We start from the raw sequence: 19635 nt of genomic DNA, 5'->3' as shown, positions 1-19635 counted from the left end.
AGACTCATGAAATCACCAGACAACAAAGGTAGGAAAAATTATTTTATTTTCAATTTAGTGATCAAAATGTATCAGTTTTGAGAATTTATATCTACTGTCTATATTTTGCACTATATTTGTTTATTTTTCTATAATTGTTACTGAGGTGACATTGCATATTTTAAAGTCATCTGCCTAGAAGTTCTCTTTTGAACTTTTAACACTGGAGTGCTAGGGTGGGGGTGGGAGTGGGGAGGGAAGGGGCTCAGGAGGGGAGGGTCTTTTCGTGGGGGGGTTTGGGTCTCTTAGGTCTCCGTGAAGGATAAACACGGATGTCCTTGCGTTGTCTGCTGTTGTATTTTGTATTGTTTTTGAGTTTGTTGTGTAAATCTATAATATGAAAATTTCAATAAAAATTTAAATATTAAAAAAAAAAGTCATCTGCCTTGACCTCTTGGAAAAAAAAAAAACCCACATAAATGATAATTAACATTTTCTCTTCGTACAGTGTGCTTTGTGTTTTTTTAATTTTGTGGTTACCATTATGTATTAATAAGATTATATTGTGTGTATATGAAAAATGGATGGAAGAAATTGCATTACAATTAGTATTATTATTATGGGGGGCGGAGTTTGAGTGGGGGTACTCAGTTGGTATTTGTTAGGTTTAGGGGCCACTTGGCTTGAAAAGGTTAAGAAACACTGCTCTAGAGCACTGTTTTTCAACCGCCGGTCCGCAGAAAATTCCTGCCAGTCCACGCAGGGCCGGCGAGATTGACACCGTTAAATTTCCTGCCCTGGTGGTGTTGGCGGAAATCTGCTGTTCCTCCCAGCCTCGGGCGATCAAGACAGGCTGCCGACATCGGCCATTCCCTCTGTGAGTCTCGCCTATGCGGAAACAGGAAGTTGAAACAAAATAGGAGGGATTCAGAGAGGGAATGCCAGACGTCGGCAGCCTGTCTTGACCGCTGCCCCTGCTGAGTCGCCGAAGAAGGTGGCGGGGAAGGTGCAGGTAGAAGGGAGATGGTCAGCGTGTGCGGGGGGGGGTCAGTGTGTGGATTGGGGCCATCAGCAACATCTGTGCTGAGAGTCTGCACACGTGCAGGATGCGGTGGATAAGGGCCTCCGGCTCGTCTTGGGCAGCAGGGCCTGCGGTGCAATGCTGTTTTTGCTGGCTTGGGGGGGAGGGGCTGCGAATGTGCATGACACGCAGGAGCAAGATCATGGGGAGCCTTCGACAGTGGCTGTCTCCCTTCCCAGCAGCTCTCGTACTTACCAGGGCAGTGATTCACTTCGGCACCTTCCCCTTTCCTCAGAGGAGGCCACGGACCCAAGGCTGCCTAAGGAAATCACTGCTGCAGGCAAGTACTGAGAGCTGCTGGAAGGAGAGGAAGCCACTGTTGGAGGCTGAGAAACTGCTGGATAAAGGGAGAGCTGCTACTAGATCTGGAGGGAGGTAGAAGGAGAGATGCTACTGGGTGGGGAGGAGGGAAAGGGATGGGAAGAGAGTTAATGTTGGATAGGGGGGATGAAGGAATTGAGGAGGAAAAAAGGAATGAAACAGCTGGCAGGGAGATTACAGGAGGGGAAGGGGGGTCAGGGTGGAATGGAGAGATCAGATGAGGGAAAGGGGAGAGAAAGAGGAATGAGAAAGTAAAGAGAGATTGATGCTGGAAAGGGGGTCAGCAGATAAATGAGAGAGGGATAAAGATGCTAGATCTGGTGTAGGGGAGATAAAAATGAAGAAAGCAGTGAAGCTGAAATGAATGATGTAAAAAGGAGAGAGGAGGCACAGGCTGGATGGAAAGGGGAGAGGGGCATAGAAAGAAGTCAGATACATATGGAAGGGGGAGAGGGCAGACAGTGGATGGAACGGGCAAATGCTGGATTGAAGAGACAGGGCAGACGCTGGAAAGAAAAGAGTGAAAAGAAGATGAAAGCAGAGACCACAAAAGGTAGAAAAAAATAATTTTATTTCTATTTTGTCATTAGAATATATCAGATTTGAAATATATATCCTGCTAGAGACATAACTGGGGACTGCAAAGCCCAGGCAGTGCTTCTTTAGCTTCCAGCTGGCTTAGGGCTCTCTCTGACCAGGGGGCACTCCCCTAACACTATTCCTGTCATGTGTGACTGCAGTATTCTGTTAGCATGATATTTCTGTGTAACATTCTGTAATAATTTGGCTTGTTCAGTTTTCTTGATAGTAGAAGGGATATATGTGAAGGGGAGGGGAGACAGGGGTTTTGTTGGTCCTTGCTCTGTATATTTATATTTATAAAATGGCAATTGTACAGAATATTGTTTCTTTGTATACTTTAATAAAATATGTTCAATATACAATCATAACTGAGGCTTGTGCGATGGGATCAGATGGTTTGTGGGGACCGAGCTTGCGGAAACGGGGCGGAAATGTGGTTTTTTATTTCGGTCTTAGTAGTTTGCCAGTCCACAAAATAATTCTTTTATTTCTGCCGGTCCACGGGTGTAAAAAGGTTGAAAAACACTGCTCTAGAGTATACATATTCAGGTCTTCCAGTCTCTTCTCATACATCTTTTGGCACAAATCCAATACCAATTTTGCCGCCTTCCTCTGGACAACTTCAAGACTTTTTATATCCTTAGCCATGCATTTCTTCTGGTAGCTAAGCCTCTCTCTATACAGACTAGCATTCTTCTGGCTACAGCCACCGACTTGTCACACTATTTCATCACCTTATACCTTTTCTTAAGGGACTTGGTGAGATTGTCATCTTGAAATAGGGACACTGGATCATTTGTTGTTTTATTGTCCCTTGATACTCAATTTTTGGAAATCAATATGGGGACGAATTAATATGATGCTGGATACATCAATTCCGTTGTCCTATGATGTGGTCATCTGTGGGACATTGTTGTCAACTAAACTTCCGTTAGAAAGGTATAAAAGCAGACTCTTTATCATTATGACTGAGATAGCCAAGCAAATGATTACCAAGAATTGGAAAAATTGGGACAGACTTAATTTTTTCCTTTTGGTGGGAAACTTTATGTTTATGTTATAAATATGAAAAATTGAATTCACATGGGGTCCACTGACGAATTTTGTTAACTCTGATTAGTTGGATTATGCCTTTATTTCCTATTTGATTTGCATATCCAGGGAGGGGGGTAATATATTTTGTTGTATTCACTGATCGATTGTAAGTGCTGTCTATGATGTTAATTGTATTTATATATTTAATGCACTGTTCTCAAATTGAAAATTAATAAAGATTTATAAAAATTTAAAAAAAGGGATTTGGGGGGATACAAATGTAGTATAGTATTTTCTTGAGGAAAACATGACTGCTTAAACACTTACCACCTTTTTGATCTTCTTTTCAGGGTTTTTCACTGTTATGTTAATATAACTGGAAAAAAAATTAAAGTTTAAATTCTGTCAATTTGTAAAAACTAATCACAGATCATTACTATGTACCATATTTTGTTTTCATGTTTTACTGAATTCACACAAATTATTTACCTATACCCCCTCTTCTATTAAACTGCGCTAGCAGTTTTTAGCGCAGAGAGCCGTGCTGAATGGCCCATGCTGCTCCCGATGCTCATAGGAACTCTATGAGCATCGGGAACAGTGCAAGCCATTCAGCGTGGCTCCTCAAGCTAGAAACTGCTAGTGCAGTTTAACAGAAGAGGCCCATAGTTTAATCATTACACTAACTCGTCTACAAGGATAGTACAGCCACAATGTACAACATAAAGCATTGAGGGAAGGATTGAGATGTCCAAGACCCTCACTATTTTCCAAAAGGCTCTGCTGAATGTGGAGCCTATTCTTTAAAAAACTAGCAAACAGAAGTAGTGAGGTACAATAAATAAGGACTCTAAAAAGCAGATTTATTAAAAAGTCTTGGTTGAATATATTAAGAGAACCTGACATGACCATATTTCAGCAACAATGCCTGCATAAGTAGACTATCAACTTATAAATGAACAAAATGACAGAGAATCATCTCTAGACCCCTCCTGATGCAGGCATTGTTGCGAAAACTCCGTGGTGTAAAAAAAAGTCATGATGCCCCCCCCCCCTGACAGCCCCGACCCCTCAAATCTTCTAATTAAGGCATGTAAGTAGGATGCCCACTCCCTCTTGCCAAGCAATATATTCTTTCGAAAAAATATATGAGAGTTAAAAACAGACTGGAGGCGAATGCTGACATAAATAATAATAATAATAATATTGTATGAGTGAAAGGGAGTCCTCAGTATCACAACTCTAATATGGGGAACTAACCCCTAAATAGAGTTGTCACAAGTTAAACCCGGATGGGTAATGTTTGTGATACATCTCAGGAACTCTCCAATATAAGTGCATGAAGTGTGTAAGTGAATAAATGTGAAAAAAATATTTTTTAATCAAGCCACACAGTCTATTCTTAAATCAATTATATAAGAGCGTCCAAAGTCAAATGCCAAAAAAGCTGAAGTAAACCGCTAAGCTGGAGTTAGATTCAAAAAAACATGACTTATCTTGCATGAAGAGCTTAAAAGCATGCTCAATTTCAGTCCAACGGGGCTCCATTTCGGGAGGAGCCACCTTTCCTGGGAACCATGGCACTGCTAAAGTTCCAATATGAGTCGCAAGCAGAAATGGCAAATTGAAAATGGCGCTTTTGCCAGCAGGCCCACCTCTTCAAAATGGTGGGCCTTCCCATTCCTAGTGCATCCTGGGATGCACTAGGAGCCTAAGTCCCTGATTGGCTCCTACTAATGCATCACTGGGAGGGACTGGGGGGGGGGGGGGACCTAAAGCCCTGATTGGCTCAGGGAGGGGCCTTAGGTGCCTGAGCCAATCGGAGCCTTAGGCCCCTCCCAGTACATTCCAGGATGCACCAGGAAGGGAAAGGCCCACCATTTTGAAGAGTGCATCCCCCCCTGCCAATCTTATGAATAAGGTACAGGGCATGGGTAGGGGGGTGGCACAGGCAGTCAAGGCAAGAGGGTGGGCATACCTCCTGACGATCTTCACAGGGAGGACCAGGTATGTATGGGGGTCTGGATGGCAACCAAGGCAGAAGGAAATTGGTATCCCTGCTGCCCATCTTCATGGGGAGTCAGGGGTATGGGGGATTCAGGTGGTCATCAAGGCAGGAGAGAGTGGGCATCCCTCCTACAGATATTTACAAGGGTGGGGTTTCCAGGTGGCCTGCCAATTTTTTTTGTTTTGTTCTTATTCGGGGGCCATCGTCGCGGTGGCGGTGGGGCAGCATGACATTTAAAAAATTTTTAATAGGGAAAGCTTGTGCGTGTGTAACACATACACATCATCTTTGCCCATTAAAAAAAAGCTGCTATTCAGTGCTTTGTTAACATTACCGGCACCTTCAGACCTGTCAGAAATTTTGGAGCAATAAAAAACAGAACTTCATTTTATGTATCATGTGGGCATTGATCGGAGTACTCATTTTAATATTGATGAGCTCATTGTAATATATTTACATATGATTATTGGAGGCTGCTACAAACTAGAGAGCTGCACGGGAACGGGGACGACGGGAATCCCGCGGGACCCGCGGGCATCCCGCGGGTTCCCCCTTCGGGTCACGGGGATCCCGTGGGGACGCCCCCTAGGGTTGCGGGAATCCCATGGGGACGCCCCCTAGGGTCGCAGGGATCCCGTGGGGACGCCTCCGAGGGTCGCAGGGTTCCTGCGGAGCTGGATGTACTAAGTCGACCGACAACAGCCCTGGTCCGACAAACCTCCCTGCCTTTAACCGCGAATCTAAATTACCTTCTTACATCAGCTGTAAGAAGGAAATTTAGATTCGCGGTTAAGGGCAGGGAGGTTTGTCGGACCGGGGCTGTTGTCGGTCGGTCGGGGAAGCGCCACAAAAGTAAGGGGACCTGGCCGGTTGTGCTGTACCCGGGGCGGGAGAGAAGGAGGGGGGAGAAGGACGCTGAAAGCACATGGGGAAGACAAAGGGGTGGAGAAGGACGCTGAAAGGCCATGGGGAAGACGGGGGGGGGGAAGGACACTGAAAGCATTTGTGGAAGACAGAAGGGAGAAAAGGACGCTGACAGGACATGGGGAAGACGGGGGGGAGAAGGACGCTGAAAGCACATGGGGAAGACAAAGGGGTGGAGAAGGACGCTGAAAGGACATGGGGAAGACGGGGGTGGGTGGAGAAGGACACTGAAAGGCCATGGGGAAGACGGGGGGGAGGGGGGAGAAGGACGTTGAAAGTCCATGGGGAAGACAGAGAGGGAGAAGGACGCTGAAAGGACATGGGGAAGACAGAGGGGGGAGAAGGACACTGAAAGGAAATGGGGAAGACAGAGGGGGGAGGACACTGAAAGGATATGGGGAAGACAGAGGGGGGAGAAAGACGCTGACAGGACATGGGGAAGATGGGGGAGGAGAAGGACGCTGAAAGGAAATGGGGAAGAGAGAGTGGGGAGGAGACGCTGGCAGGGAAGAAGACAGAGATGCCAGACTATGGGGGGAGCGGAGGGAAGAAGATGGGTGCCAGACCAATTTGGAAGGGGGGAGAAAGGGAGAGGCACAGTAACAAAGCAAATGGAAGATGCAGAAAGAAAAGAGACAGTGGATGGAAGGAACTGAATGAGAACATGAGGAAAGCAGAAACCAGGCAACAAAGGTAGGAAAATAATTCTATTTCTTTTTTCTTTTTTTTTTGCTTCAGGATAAAGTAGTATATTAGTTGTGTTGATAAAAATTTATAAACAAAAGAGGCTCTGGTAGAAATCCGTTTACAAAGTATGTATTCTTCCCAATTAATATTTCCAAATTAATAAAGTCTTTTTGCTTATTTGTAAATGGGTTTCTACCAGAGCCTTTAATTCAGTAGCATAATTAAATGAAATAACTATTTCTGAAGTTTATAGGGACGGGCGGGGACGGAGGGGATTCCTCGCAGGGACGGGCGGGGACGGAGGGGATTCCTCGCGGGGACGGGTGGGGATGGAGGGATTCCTCACGGGGACGGGTGGGGACCAATGTTCCCTCTAAGGATTGATGAGGTGTGTGCAAAAAAAAATATGCATGAGCGACAAGTTACATATTCCACAAATTTATGAGCAGGCACGGAGGACGCATTTGTAAACAAATGTAGTTTATCCTTGTACTCCTTATGTATTTTTAATCATCTATGGATATGTTTGTATGTTTATTGTTCAAATGGTTTTATTTATTTCCCAAAATTTATTTTTGTTATACACATTGAAAATATTTGATATTGCGTTTAAATCAAAATCTCAATAAACTTGAAACTTGAAATGAGTGCCCATGAGATTGTGGGAGGGTTAAATACTCAAAACTTAGAAGAATAACAATTTACTTAAAGTTTTTGCTTCTCCAGCTTTCTGGTATCTTTACATAATGCAGTGGTGTACCTAGCATATGTAACACCCGGGGCCCATCATTTTTTGGCACCCCCCCCCCCATCTGTACGAAAAACATGATTTTTAGTAACAAGCCACACGTCACACGTCACCTAGGAAAAGGCAGCATCTTACATATTGCAGTGAACAGTACATCAATACACCCATTGTAAAACTAAACAAGCCAGACCAACACAGATCAATCCTACACCGTCAATCCTAACAGAAAACTATGTCTTTCGAACACACAGAACACACCTTCGCCTAGTATGGAATATGTAATCACAAACTAACCCCTCCCATAGACAAAGGTTAAATTGAACCAGCAAGAAGCTGGACTCTGCATACAATGCTTCACAGAAACAGTGACACATGTCTCCTAAAGCAATAAATAAATAGAAATTTTTTTCTACCTTTGTCTTCTGTGGTTTCTGCTTTCCTCATCTTCTTGTAACTCTCTTCCTTCCATCCACTGTCTGCCGTCTCTTTTCCCCTATATGGCATCTTCTCTCCTTCTATGCCCCTTCCAGAAACTGTATGCCTCCCCCTTCCATCTCTCCTTTCACCCCCATTGGTCTGGCATCTCTCTCCTCTCCTTCCCTCTCCCACACCTCTCCTCTGCAATCCCTTTCCCTTTTTTCCCTCATTTCCCTTTTCAATTTATTTTCTGCATCTGTCTAGATTATGTTCTTACTACTCTCTCATCAATGTTCTTTTTTACTGTCTACCTAAAGCTTGCCACCTCTTTCCCTCACCCCTCCAGTGTTTCCCTAACTCAATCCTTTTCTCCCCATCATGTGTCCTCCTTTTATTTATCCCCTCCTTCCATCATATACCCTCTTTCTCCAACCCTTCCATCTAGTACCTTCTCCTCTCTCTGTCCACTTATCATCCAGCATCTGCTCCCCTCTTTCTCTCCTCCCATTTCCTTCTGGCATTTGCTCCCTTATCTCTCCCATCTGCACTTCCATCCAGCATAGGTTCCCCACTACCATCCAATGTCTGCCCTTTCTCCCTCCATCCACCCCTCTTCAATCAGCATCTTCCCCCTTTCTTTCCCTCCAATATCCTTCCCCCTTATGTCTCTCTCCTTTCTCTGTACATCAATTCCATCAGCACCACCCTTCCTTACCACCCTGCCCCCTTTCTTTCCCTCCACCACTCTTCCATTCCAGCAGTCCTGCTCCTTTCTCTCCCTTCATGCAGCAAGGTCCCGCGATGATTGTAGCTGCCTGCTGCCAATCCACCCCACTCTGACGTACTTGCTCTAGAGCGGACTCAGCAGCTGCATGCTGGAAGGGCCCACGATGACTCGTCTGCTGGCTCTGCTCTGGAAGAAGTAAGTTACGTTGGAGGGGGTGGGCCCGGCAGACACAGGGAGTTGCGGCAAAGTCCCGCAATGATTGTGTCTGCCGGGTCCACCCCCTCCGACGTAACTTACTTCTTCCAGAGCAGAGCCAGCAGACGAGTCATCGCGGGACCTTACTGCACCTCAGCGCGGAAGCTGACTCTGCTGAAGAGAAAGTAAGTCAGTGGTAACGTGACCATTTATTTTTTTCATCAAAAGGGGACATCTATTAATTGACTGTGTATCCTTTCTTTCTTTCTGCACTCAGGCCCAACAATTGTCCCTTTCTATTCCCTCCCTCCTTCCTTCCCATGTCCTTAGTGCCCCCAGTGCCTCCTTCCCGTGTCCATAGTGCCCCCAGTGCCTCTTTCCCATGTCCTTTGTGTCCCCAGTGCCTCCTTCTTATGTCCCCCCACTGCCTTCCAGATTTTGCCCACCCCAAAGCCAGCCAGCTCTGCCACCTCTCCATTTTTTTCTCTCTGTCACCACCCCATCCCCTATGTTCTGGCATCTCTCTCTTCTCCTTTCTTTCCTTTGCACCCCATAGTCTGGTATCTTCCCTTCCCTGATTCTCTGGCATCTCTCTCCTTTCCTTTTCTTCCATCTTTCCCTCCCCCTCCATGCTCTCACATCTCCCCCTTCCTTTTCCCTTACTCTGGCATACCTTCCTCCTTCCCTCCAAGCCCTAGCATCTCCTTTCATTCCCTCCCTCATCTTCCTTCTCCCTCCAGCTGGGTACCGCAACACTCTCCCCTGCAGCTCTGGACTTCCCCACACCTGCTCCCCCAAAATTGCCATGCTTCGGTTCCTCTTTTTTCTTCCTCCCTCCCCCCGCGGGACCCTGCAGCACCATCAACTCTTACTCCCTCTAACGCCGGCCCTGCAGCTCCGGACTTCCCCGCACCTTCCCCCCCCCCCCCCCCCGATCGCTATTATTTTAAATGTTATAGCGGCGGCGCTGTATCCATCAGTGGAGACGTCTAACCTCGGCCTGCCCCGGAACTCTTACTGCAGCAGCTGCCCGTCTAGGCAGGAACAGGAAGTCACTGTTGCAGTAAGAGTTCCGGGGCAGGCCGAGGTTAGATGTCTCCACCGCCAGGGTCAGAAACCAAACCCCCACCCCGACGTCCGATTCCTCCCCCAGCCTCCCCTTACCTTTGCGACGCGTGTGTGCGCTGTGACGAGAAACTTGTGCGCTGCGATGTAATATTTTGTGCGCCAGCGCACGCCAGCGCAGCTTAGCGGGAACACTGGTGGGGACGGGTGGGATTCCTCACGGGGACGGGTGGGTACGGGTGAGACTTTGGCGGGGACGGGTGGGGACGTTTGGGATTTCTGTCCCCGCGCAACTCTCTACTACAAACCACAGAAAAGACCTCTATTTGCTGTTTTGGATATCAATGGATGCAATACTCCACCGCTAAACCAATTAAAACTGATTTAGCGATGATCGTTAAATGCACAGTGAGTTTTATGCATCCAGGCCTGAATATTCCAGAGGAAAATCCCCATGGTTTTTTCATTTGAAAACTTTATAATTAGGGGCAATTTTTAAGTAGCCTATTTGCTTCAAGCATACAAGGATATTTTTACTGGATATAAGTCTTCTTCGGCATATAGGTCTTCTTTTACAAAGCCGCGATAGGGATTTAATGGGCATCAGAGTGTTTGCCGTGTGGCAGCTGCAACTACAGCCTTTATAAAAGGGGAGGATACTTCGTAGTTATTTTTTTATAAATGTAATGCATAGATTTCAGCAATCTAGATCAGTGTTCTTCAACCACCGGTCTGTGGACCGATGCCGGTCCACAGAAATTTCCTGCCGGTCCACAGGGCCAGCACGTATATCAGGCCCAAAACAGTGTTCTTCAAACGCCGGTCCACGGTGCGATCAATGCGGCGTTATCTTCGAGCCAACTCCCTCTTCCTCACTGATTCAGTGCACAAAGCCATGAGCAGTGGCTCCTACGGGCATCCTGCACCTGAACCGGAAACCTTCTCTCTGACGTTGCAACGTCAGAGGGAAGGCTTCCAGATGAGGCACGGGACATGCAAGGAGCTGCTGCCCGCAGCTTTGTGCACTGCATCAGTGAGGAAGAGGGAGCCGGCCTGAAGATAATACCAGGGGCGGCATAAAATGGCCAGGTGGAGCAGGCCAGAAGGTAAGGCATAGCATGGAGGGAGGGAGACAACAAAGATAGGGGGGAATGATTTTATTTTTGAATTTAGTGATTGAATTATGTCAATTCTGAGAATTTACATCTGCTGTCAGTGTGCTTTGTGTAGTTTAATTTTTTGTGTTGTTAATAAGATTATTGTGTATCTGTGAAAAATGAATGGAAAAAAGAGTGTGTAATTATGTAATTATGTGTTGTTAATAAGATTATATTGTGTATCTGTGAAAAATGAATGGAAAAAAGAGTGTTACAATTAGTACTATTATGGGGCGGGGTCTGGGTTGGAGATTGGGTAGAGATGGGTGGGGTCTGGCTCACGACTTAGCCCAGTGTTCTTCAACCGCCGGTCCATAGACCGATGCCGGTCCACAGAATAATTCTTTTATTTCTGCCGGTCCATAGGCGTAAAAAGGTTGAAAAACACTGATCTAGATTATCAGCTTTTAAATAAAAATGGAATTAGGATCAATTTAAACTAGAGATGACATTCATTAGCATGTATTCTGTTCTTAAGTGTGCCTTGAAAAAATTAGTGCATACTAAATGTAATTTATATTGCGGGGTGGGGAGAAGAAGGAGAGATTCTAGATGGGCTGGGGTTAAGAAGAGAGAATAGGAGACATGTTGAATATGGTGGGAGGAGAAGGAGGTGGAGGAGGAAGAATAGGAGAAGGCATTTTCGACATGATGGAGGTTGGGCAGCAGCATATTGGACCGGATGGAAGGAAGAGGAGGAGGAGGAAGAAGAAAAGGAAAAGGCATTTTTGACATGATGGAGGGGGGGGGCAGCTGCATATTGGACCGGATAAGAGGAAGAGGAGGAGGAAGAAGAAAAGGAAAAGGCATTTTTGACATGATGGAGAGTGGGAGGGGCAGCAGCATATTGGACTGGATGGGAGGAAGAGGAGGAGGCAGAGGCATGTTGGACCTGGTGGGTGGGAGGAGGAGGAAGAAGAAGAGGAGACCTGTTAGGGACCTGATGAGAAGAAGGAAGAAGAGGAGGAGGTGTTACACCTCATGGAGAGAATGAGGCATCTTAGACCTAGTAGGGGGGAAGAGAGGGAGGGGAGATGTTACATAGGCATCGGAATGGGGAAGGCCACAGAGGCCATGGCCTCCCCCAAAATTGCTGGCTACAAATATTTCTTCCAAGGCTGCAATAGTGTACCTAGGAAGGCAGCACTCTCATGGGAGCGGCATCTTGCTACCGGCCAGTGTACCTGCTGGTTGGCTCTCTGCCACATTCCTTCCCTAACATCTACTCCTTCCCCATCCGCCCCCACTGACCCGTGTCTACCTTAAATTTCTTATAAAAACTCAGCAGCAGTCCCAACTGCCCCAGCGGAAACAGGAAGTTGTCAGAGAGAGCAAGCAGCAGTGAAGAGACATCGTTGGAGCTGACGGCAGGGCAGTACTGTTTTTACAAGAAATTTAAGGTAGATACGCGGCGGCAGCAGCTGGACGGAAGGAAAAAATGTCGGAGAAGGGACGTGGCAGAGAGAGCCGATCAGCAGGTACACTGGCCAATAGCAAGATGCTGCTTCCACCAGAGTGCCGCCTAGAAATAAGGCCCCTCCCGAGACATTTCAGATTGGGGAGATGGGTAGAAGGCAGAGAGGGAGCGGTATAGGACATGGGGGAGGAAGTAGGGGAAGGGAAAGATGGTAGACTCAAATAAGGGAAGGAGGAAGAGATGTGAGACTCAGGAATGGGGTAATGTAAGGAGAGTCGGGGGTAGAAAGAAAACAGGGAGAGGTGGCAGAGGGAGTAGAAGGGGGACAATGAGAGATGGATTTGGAGGAGCATAGAGGGAGCAAGAGTGGGAGAAATGGACATGGAGAAAGGCAGAGGGGGGTCAGGGAGAGATGGTACAAGGGGTGAAAGGAAGAGAGAGGGAGAGATGGATTTGGTGGAGAAGGCAAAACGGGTTAAGGGAAAAAGATTCGGGGGAGGGAGAGATGGATGATTCAGGGAGAGGAAAGATAGACAAGAATAGGCGGAAAGGATATGGATTGGGGTCGGAAGAGGGAGGGAGGAGATATGTCAGACTTGGGAGGAGGGAGTAGAAGGACAGAAAGATGTTGGACTTGTGGGAGGAAGAGAGAAAGACAAAGAGGAAGGAAATGAAGGTGGAGTAAGTGATAAGGAGGGGAGATGCTAGAAATGGTGGATCAATGTGAGAGAATTGTCAAGATGAGTGATCGGAATAATGAGTATATGAGGATAGAAATGTGGTAATGGGAAGCAGATAAAAGGGGATGAGAAATGTGAAAGCTAGGGGATTAGAGAAGGAGATAGAAAGTTGATTAGATAAAAAGTGAAAAGGAATAAAGCAATGTTCCCTCTGAGCTGTGTGGCCGTACACCTTTTGGTAGCTGCACAGCCAGCACACCAATACTCTGCTGCTGCTTGTGGCTTTGTGAAGAAAGAAGTGCAGCTGGAAAGGAGGAGAAGGCCTACTTGCACATCTTAAGAGCTGGCCAGAACACAGGAACACACCCTTGGAAGGTAGGCATGAACTTGGGACACAGAAGGGAGGGAGAGGGACGCGTTGGGACATGGGAGGGAGGTAGAGGGGTGCATTGAGACACAGAAGGAAGGGAGCATGAACTTGGGACAAAGGAAGGAAGGAGGGTGGGAGTATGAACTTGGGACACAGAATGGAGAGAGGGACATGTTGGGACACAGAAGGAAGAGAGGGGACACAAACTTAAGACAAAGTCTGTAAGGAAGGAGGGAGAGGGCACAAACGGGATAAAGGAAGGGAGGGATACAGAAGGAAGGGAGGGAAGGGGCATGAACTTGGGACATAGGATGGAAGGATAGAAGGAAAGAGATGCTGAGGTGGAGGAGGGAATAGAAAGGGAAAATTGTTGACCATGGGTGCAGTGGCGTACCTAGGGGGGGGGGGGGCGGGCCGCCCCGGGTGCCAGCCCTAAGGGGGTGTTCCCGGCCTTGCCGTTCAGTCCCCCGCCACCCCCGAAGGACCGCTCGCCCCACTGACCTTCCTGCACCACCTGTGAAGCAGCCGCAGCAGGATCGCGAAGTCAGCGTCAGCGATCCCTGCGCTGCTTCCTGCGCCACGGTCCCGCCCCTCCTCTGACGTCAGAGGAGGGGCGGGACCGTGGCGCAGGAAGCAGCGCAGGGATCGCTGACGCTGACTTCGCGATCCTGCTGCGGCTGCTTCATAGGTGGTGCGGGGAGGCCAGGGGGGCGAGCGGTCCTTCGGGGTGGGTCGGGGCATCAGGCCTTCAGGGTGGGGCGGGCGGGCAGGCAAGCGATGCCTCTGACGTCGTAGAGGAAGTTGGTGCAGTACTAGAGGAGCGTACGGGAGGAGGAGATCTGGTTTTCTGATCTTCCCGTCTGCTGCACATAGAGGAACAGAGAAAGTCAGCTATGCAAGGTCTGCCCTGGAGAAGCCATCTTAGTGCCTCTGTATTTCACAGATTTAAAAAAGCAAAAACCCAGAAACTAAAGAGTTTCCTTATTTATATTCTTAGAAAACCAAGGGGCCTAAAGTTCACACACAAAAATCTATGCTGTACATGTAAATTTTCAAGGGGGAGGGGGTGACAGGCAGGCAGGCAGGCAGGCAGGCCTTCAAGGAGGGACAGGCCTTCGGGGGGGGGTGCAGACCTTCAAGGGGTGCAGGCCTTCAAGGGGGGCAGGCAGGCCTTCAGGGGGGTGCAGGCCTTCGGGGGGGGTGTAGGCCTTTGGGGGGGTGCAGACCTTCAAGGGGGGGCAGGCCTTCAAGGGGGGGGACAGGCCTTCAAGGGGGGAAAGGCAGGCAGGCCTTCAAGGGGGGGACAGGCCTACAAGGGGGGGGGGACAGGCCTTCAAGGGGGGGTGCAGGCCTTCAAGGGGGGTGCAGGCCTTCAAGGGGGAGACAGGCCTTCAAGGGGGGGAAAGGCAGGCAGGCAGGCCTTAAAGGGGGGACAGGCCTACAAGGGGGGGACAGGCCTACAAGGGGGTGGGACAGGCCTTCAAGGGGGGGACAGGCCTTCAAGGGGGGGACAGGCCTTCGGGGGGGTGCAGACCTTCAAGGGAGTGCAGGCCTTCGGGGGGGGTGCAGTCCTTCAAAGGGGTGCAGGCCTTCAAGGGGGGGAAAGGCAGGCAGGCAGGCCTTCAAGGGGGGGACAGGCCTACAAGGGGGGGAGAAGCTACAAGGGGGTGGTACAAGCCTTCAAGTGGGGGACAGGCCTTCGGGGGGGGGTGCAGACCTTCAAGGGAGTGCAGGCCTTCGAGGGGGGTGGTGCAGGCCTTCAAGGGGGTGCAGGCCTTCAAGGGGGGACAGGCCTTCAAGGGGGGAAAGGCAGGCAGGCAGGCCTTCAAGGGGGGACAGGCCTACAAGGGGGGGGGGGAGAAGCTACAAGGGGGTGGGACAGGCCTTCAAGTGGGGGACAGGCCTTCGGGGGGGTGCAGGCCTTCGGGGGGTGCAGACCTTCAAGGGGGGGACAGGCAGGCAGGCCTTCAAGGGGGGGACAGGCCTACAAGGGGAAGGGACAGGCCTTCAAGGGGGGTGCAGGCCTTCAAGGTGGGACAGGCAGACCTTTAAGGGGGGACAGGCCTTTGGGGGGGGACCATGATTTAGAAGTACACGGAGGGAAGGGGGTGTTCAAAGAGACATGCATATGCCAAACTTTGGGGGGGGGAAGAAATAATGGGTCTGAAAATAGAGGAGAGGGAGAGAGATGATGGACCATGGGATTTAGGGAGGGAAGGAACAGAAAGGGAGAGAAATTGGACACAAGGGATGGTGTGGAGGAGGGATAGAGATACTGGATAGGAGGGTAATTAGGAAAAGAAAGGGAGAGATGGTAGACTCTGGGATGGTGGGGAAGGAGGGAGAGATGCCGGATGAAAGGGTATTTAAGAAAAGGTGGATCTGTGGAGGGAGATGAAAAAAAGGAAAGATACCAGACTTCCTGGGAAGGGAAGGGAAATGGAAAGGGAGGACAGAGTTGGCAGATGGATGGTTAGCATGCAGAAAGAAGGAGACCCTGGCAAGCAAGTTATCAGAAGAAAACCAGAGCCTTGGACCAACAAGATTTGAAATATAACCAGACAACAAAAGGTAGAAAAATTAATTTTATTTTCTGTTTTGTGATTATAACATGTCAGATTTGAAATGTGTATCCTGCCAGAGCTGGTGTTGGACTGCAAACGTGAGCTAGAATTTAACAGAAAGAGGAAAAGTCCTTTTTGTTTCTTTATTTTATTTACACCACAGCGCCAGTGTGGTTAGGAGAAGCCAAAGGGGGTGAAAAAGCTATAAAACCCACCAGGAGTTTTGAAAAAAATCACCCAACTGGGCAGGAAAATCGAATTGAAAAACCAATTCAATAGGGCTGAATCGAATCAAAATTTTTTTTTCCTGTATCTGGCAGCATTAGTTTGCGCTACTGTCTTAGACTTTAGGACCTGGGATTGGGGAGAGATGGCATCCTCAGTACTTTATAATGCAAGTGAAACGAGGATTTGGTCAGACTTTTGAAGGGTCTGCAGAAAAAAAATATTGTATAGGCCGGGGACATGAGACAGCAGGAAATGGGAACTTTTCTTCCTTCTATTTTTGTGAATGGAAAGGCTGAGGATGTCAGAGAGGTCAGTTAAAATATGTGCTTTATAAGAAAATATAATAATGTGTTTTATAAAGTTTATAGCATAGCTGGCCTACCCAGTGAGGTGTTCCTAGTGGTGATGGTGGCAGCGTGTCAATGTGTTGAGAGGAAGAGGTGGTCTGGGAAATTCTGCTGAGCAAACTCCGGGTCCATTTCCACCCACCAGTTAGTCCACTCCACTGATTCACACACTGAGTGGGTCTTTGGGTGTTGTTTTGGGATCTCTTCCAGTGGTTTATCTCCTTCTGGTCCAAGGAAGGAAACTTTGTTATCCTTAGCATTGACCTACAGAATATGTTTGTAACAGCGCTGCTTGTGTGGCATTAGGCTATGTAGTGATTGAAAGAAAAAAACAGACCTTTGCACATTTTTGCACTATATGGTGGGTGTATGAGGAGATTCACATTTCCTGCACAGCTAAGTCAATGTGAAGTTACCTTGTGCTGTATTTGACATCTAGCAAGGTCTCTGTTTGAAAGGAAAGATCTAAACTTAAAAATGAAGTGGCCAGAAGTTATGGTAAAAGCAAATAGTGTAGCTGGTTTTAAGAAAGATTTGGACAAATTCCTGGAGGAAAAGTCCATAATCTGTTATTAAGACATGGGGGAAGTGTCTGCTTGCCCTGGATCGGTAGCATGGAATGTTGCTACTCTTTGGGTTTTGACCAGGTATTAGTGTCCTGGATTGGCTACCATGAGAATGGGCTACTGGGCATGATGGACCATTGGTCTGACCCAGTTAGGCTATTCTTATGTTATGTTCTCATCTGTAGGGGCCTTTGTTTTCACTTCTTATTTTAATGTATTTTTTTTCTGGGAACTTATCAGTGTTTTTTATAATGGGAACAAAAATGGAAGAGAATTAATGTGTGTGGAATGGGGGGGTAACTAATTTCTTCAGCTAAATAATTCAATCCACTTCAAACAGACATAGGAGAACTTGTGCACCATTCACACACCCTCCAACCAAAAACGTCAAAAGAAAAAAACTGTTCGACAACCTCCTAGCCATTCGAGCTGCAACACTCGACCCCCAACTCTACAACCAATTGATATCAACCACAGACTGCAAAACCTTCAAAAAGAAATAAAAACCCTTCTATTCAAAAAACACATAAAACCGAACTAACACAATCAGAACTGTCCCAAGCATCACCTGCAACTACTCCATATGTACTTCTAATGTCATGACAATTTAGACATAATTTATGTTATGTTATGTTTGGAATAATGGTTACATATATGAGGTTCAATAAAAGAAAATTTTCACTGCCTGTTTCTATTCTGACCATTTATTCCATTTCATGGTTATTGCAAAAAAAAAAAAAAAAAAAATTTTTACATGGGGGGGGGTGTCAAAAAATGATGGGCCCCGGGTGCCACATACCCTAGGTACGCCACTGCATGGGTGTAAGGGAAAGAGATGGTGTACATGGGAAAAGGAAGAAAGAGGAGAATGTTGGGCATAGGAAGAGAACTGTTGGACATGTTGGTGGGAGAGGAGTAAGGTAGAGAGAGATGAGAGGGAGAAATGTTGGATGTGGTGGTGAAGAGGGAACAGTGAGACAGATGCAAGAGGGAAGAATGTTGGACCTGGTGTTGGAGGGAATGGAGGAAGAGATGTCGCATGGTTCTGGAGAGGGGTAATAGAAGGAGAAATGTTGGGCATGGGGCTGATGGGCAGGGGCAAAAGATGCTGCACACAGTCCAGGGGGGATGAGAGAGGGAGAAATGTTGGATGTGGCAGTAGAAGGAGTTGGAGCGATATACCCTGGATCCCTCTATCTTTCTTTCCTCACTCCTTTTGCAACAAGGGAAGGAATGAGAGAGAGATGGTGAACGTTGCACATGGGGGTGGAGAAATGCTGTGCAAGGTGGGGAGGGGTAAAAGAGTGTGCTTTGTGTAGTTTAATTTTGTGGTTACCATTATGTATTATTAATAAGATTATATTGTGTGTATGTGAAAAATGAATGGAAGAAATGGCATTTACAATTAGTACTATAATTATTATGGCGGCTGGGTGTGAGGTGGAGCCTGGGCAGTGCTTTTGGGCCCCCCAAACAAAATAGCATTCCACTGACCATGGATGTTGGACCTAGTGTGGGAGGAGAAAGGAGGAGAGATGGTAGACCTGCTCGGAGGAAGGGGGACGAATGACCACATCCCAGAAATTTTGACATAATTTTGCATTTTCAATTAAAAAAAATTCTTATCTGCAAGATGCAAACCGAGCTATTTTCTACACATAGCTATTTAAGTTTTTGCATACAGACCCCTAATATTAGCTTTTTCACTCCTTTATATTCATATGACACATGTTTACCATTTTTTTAATTTACTGAGCAGACATACAAATTTTGGTTAGAAATGAATCACAATTACTATCCTACCAAGAGCTAAACAAACTTTAAATATCTTTACAATAACTTAAAATCCGGGGGGAGGGGGGGATACCACAGTACTACTGTACCTGCACAGTTTTTTTTTTCCAGTGACAAATTGCTAAATATTAAATAATATCAAAACATATTCACAAATGAATTTTGGCCCTTTGTCAACTAGTAATCAGTCATATCAATCATGGAGTTATATGTCACTCACACCCCTTATAACGTACAAGTCCAGAGTAGACCAGTCCACCTGACTTCTACTACCGGCAACCCCCTCGCACAATGAGGTCACCTACTCGAGCTCCCGGCAAGGTTCCTCGTTCGCTACGACGTAGGTGTGGCCTGGCAGGATGTCTTCCATGGTGCTCACGGGGTGGCCCCCGAGCGGCGTGAAGATGCGCAGCACCGACCCCTGCGGCACGGGCACGTGCCTAGTCAACTCCGACAGGAGGGCGTCAAAAGTGGGCACATGCTTGCCGTTGATCACCAATTTCCTGCCGACGAAGAAAGGGTCCCCGTTACGGGAGAAGACCTCCGATTTGGCCGGGGTTAACTGCGTCGGGGAGCCATCGTATACTTCATCCTGCGATAACCCGGTCATGATGCTGATACGGAGAGCGGGAGAGGGGGGGGGGGAATCGGCGATGAACTGGTATCAAACAGGTGGTGACCACGCTTTAAGCGGCGAGGTTGCGAAGGACAGCGTGGAAGAGAGTGCGAGGCCCGATTTGTTC

General features: G+C 47.5%; 1 protein-coding gene across 1 annotated transcript in view; it reads right to left on the bottom strand.

Annotated features, from left to right (window-relative positions):
• Positions 1–19635, bottom strand: part of DCDC2C (doublecortin domain containing 2C) — a 157275-nt gene extending 137640 nt beyond the window's left edge. Inside the window, exons 1-2 of the mRNA XM_033939486.1 lie at positions 19198–19635; positions 3326–3374 (exon numbers count right to left, since the gene is read on the bottom strand). Of these exons, the coding sequence (XP_033795377.1) occupies positions 3326–3374; positions 19198–19502 (354 nt within the window). The 5' untranslated portion in view covers positions 19503–19635. The remainder of the gene's footprint in view (positions 1–3325; positions 3375–19197) is intronic.

This window comes from Geotrypetes seraphini, chromosome 3, assembly GCF_902459505.1.
Source record: "Geotrypetes seraphini chromosome 3, aGeoSer1.1, whole genome shotgun sequence".
Lineage (NCBI taxonomy): Eukaryota > Metazoa > Chordata > Amphibia > Gymnophiona > Dermophiidae > Geotrypetes > Geotrypetes seraphini.
Note: the sequence above shows the minus strand (reverse complement) of the source record. Positions and strands in the feature narration are given on the sequence as shown.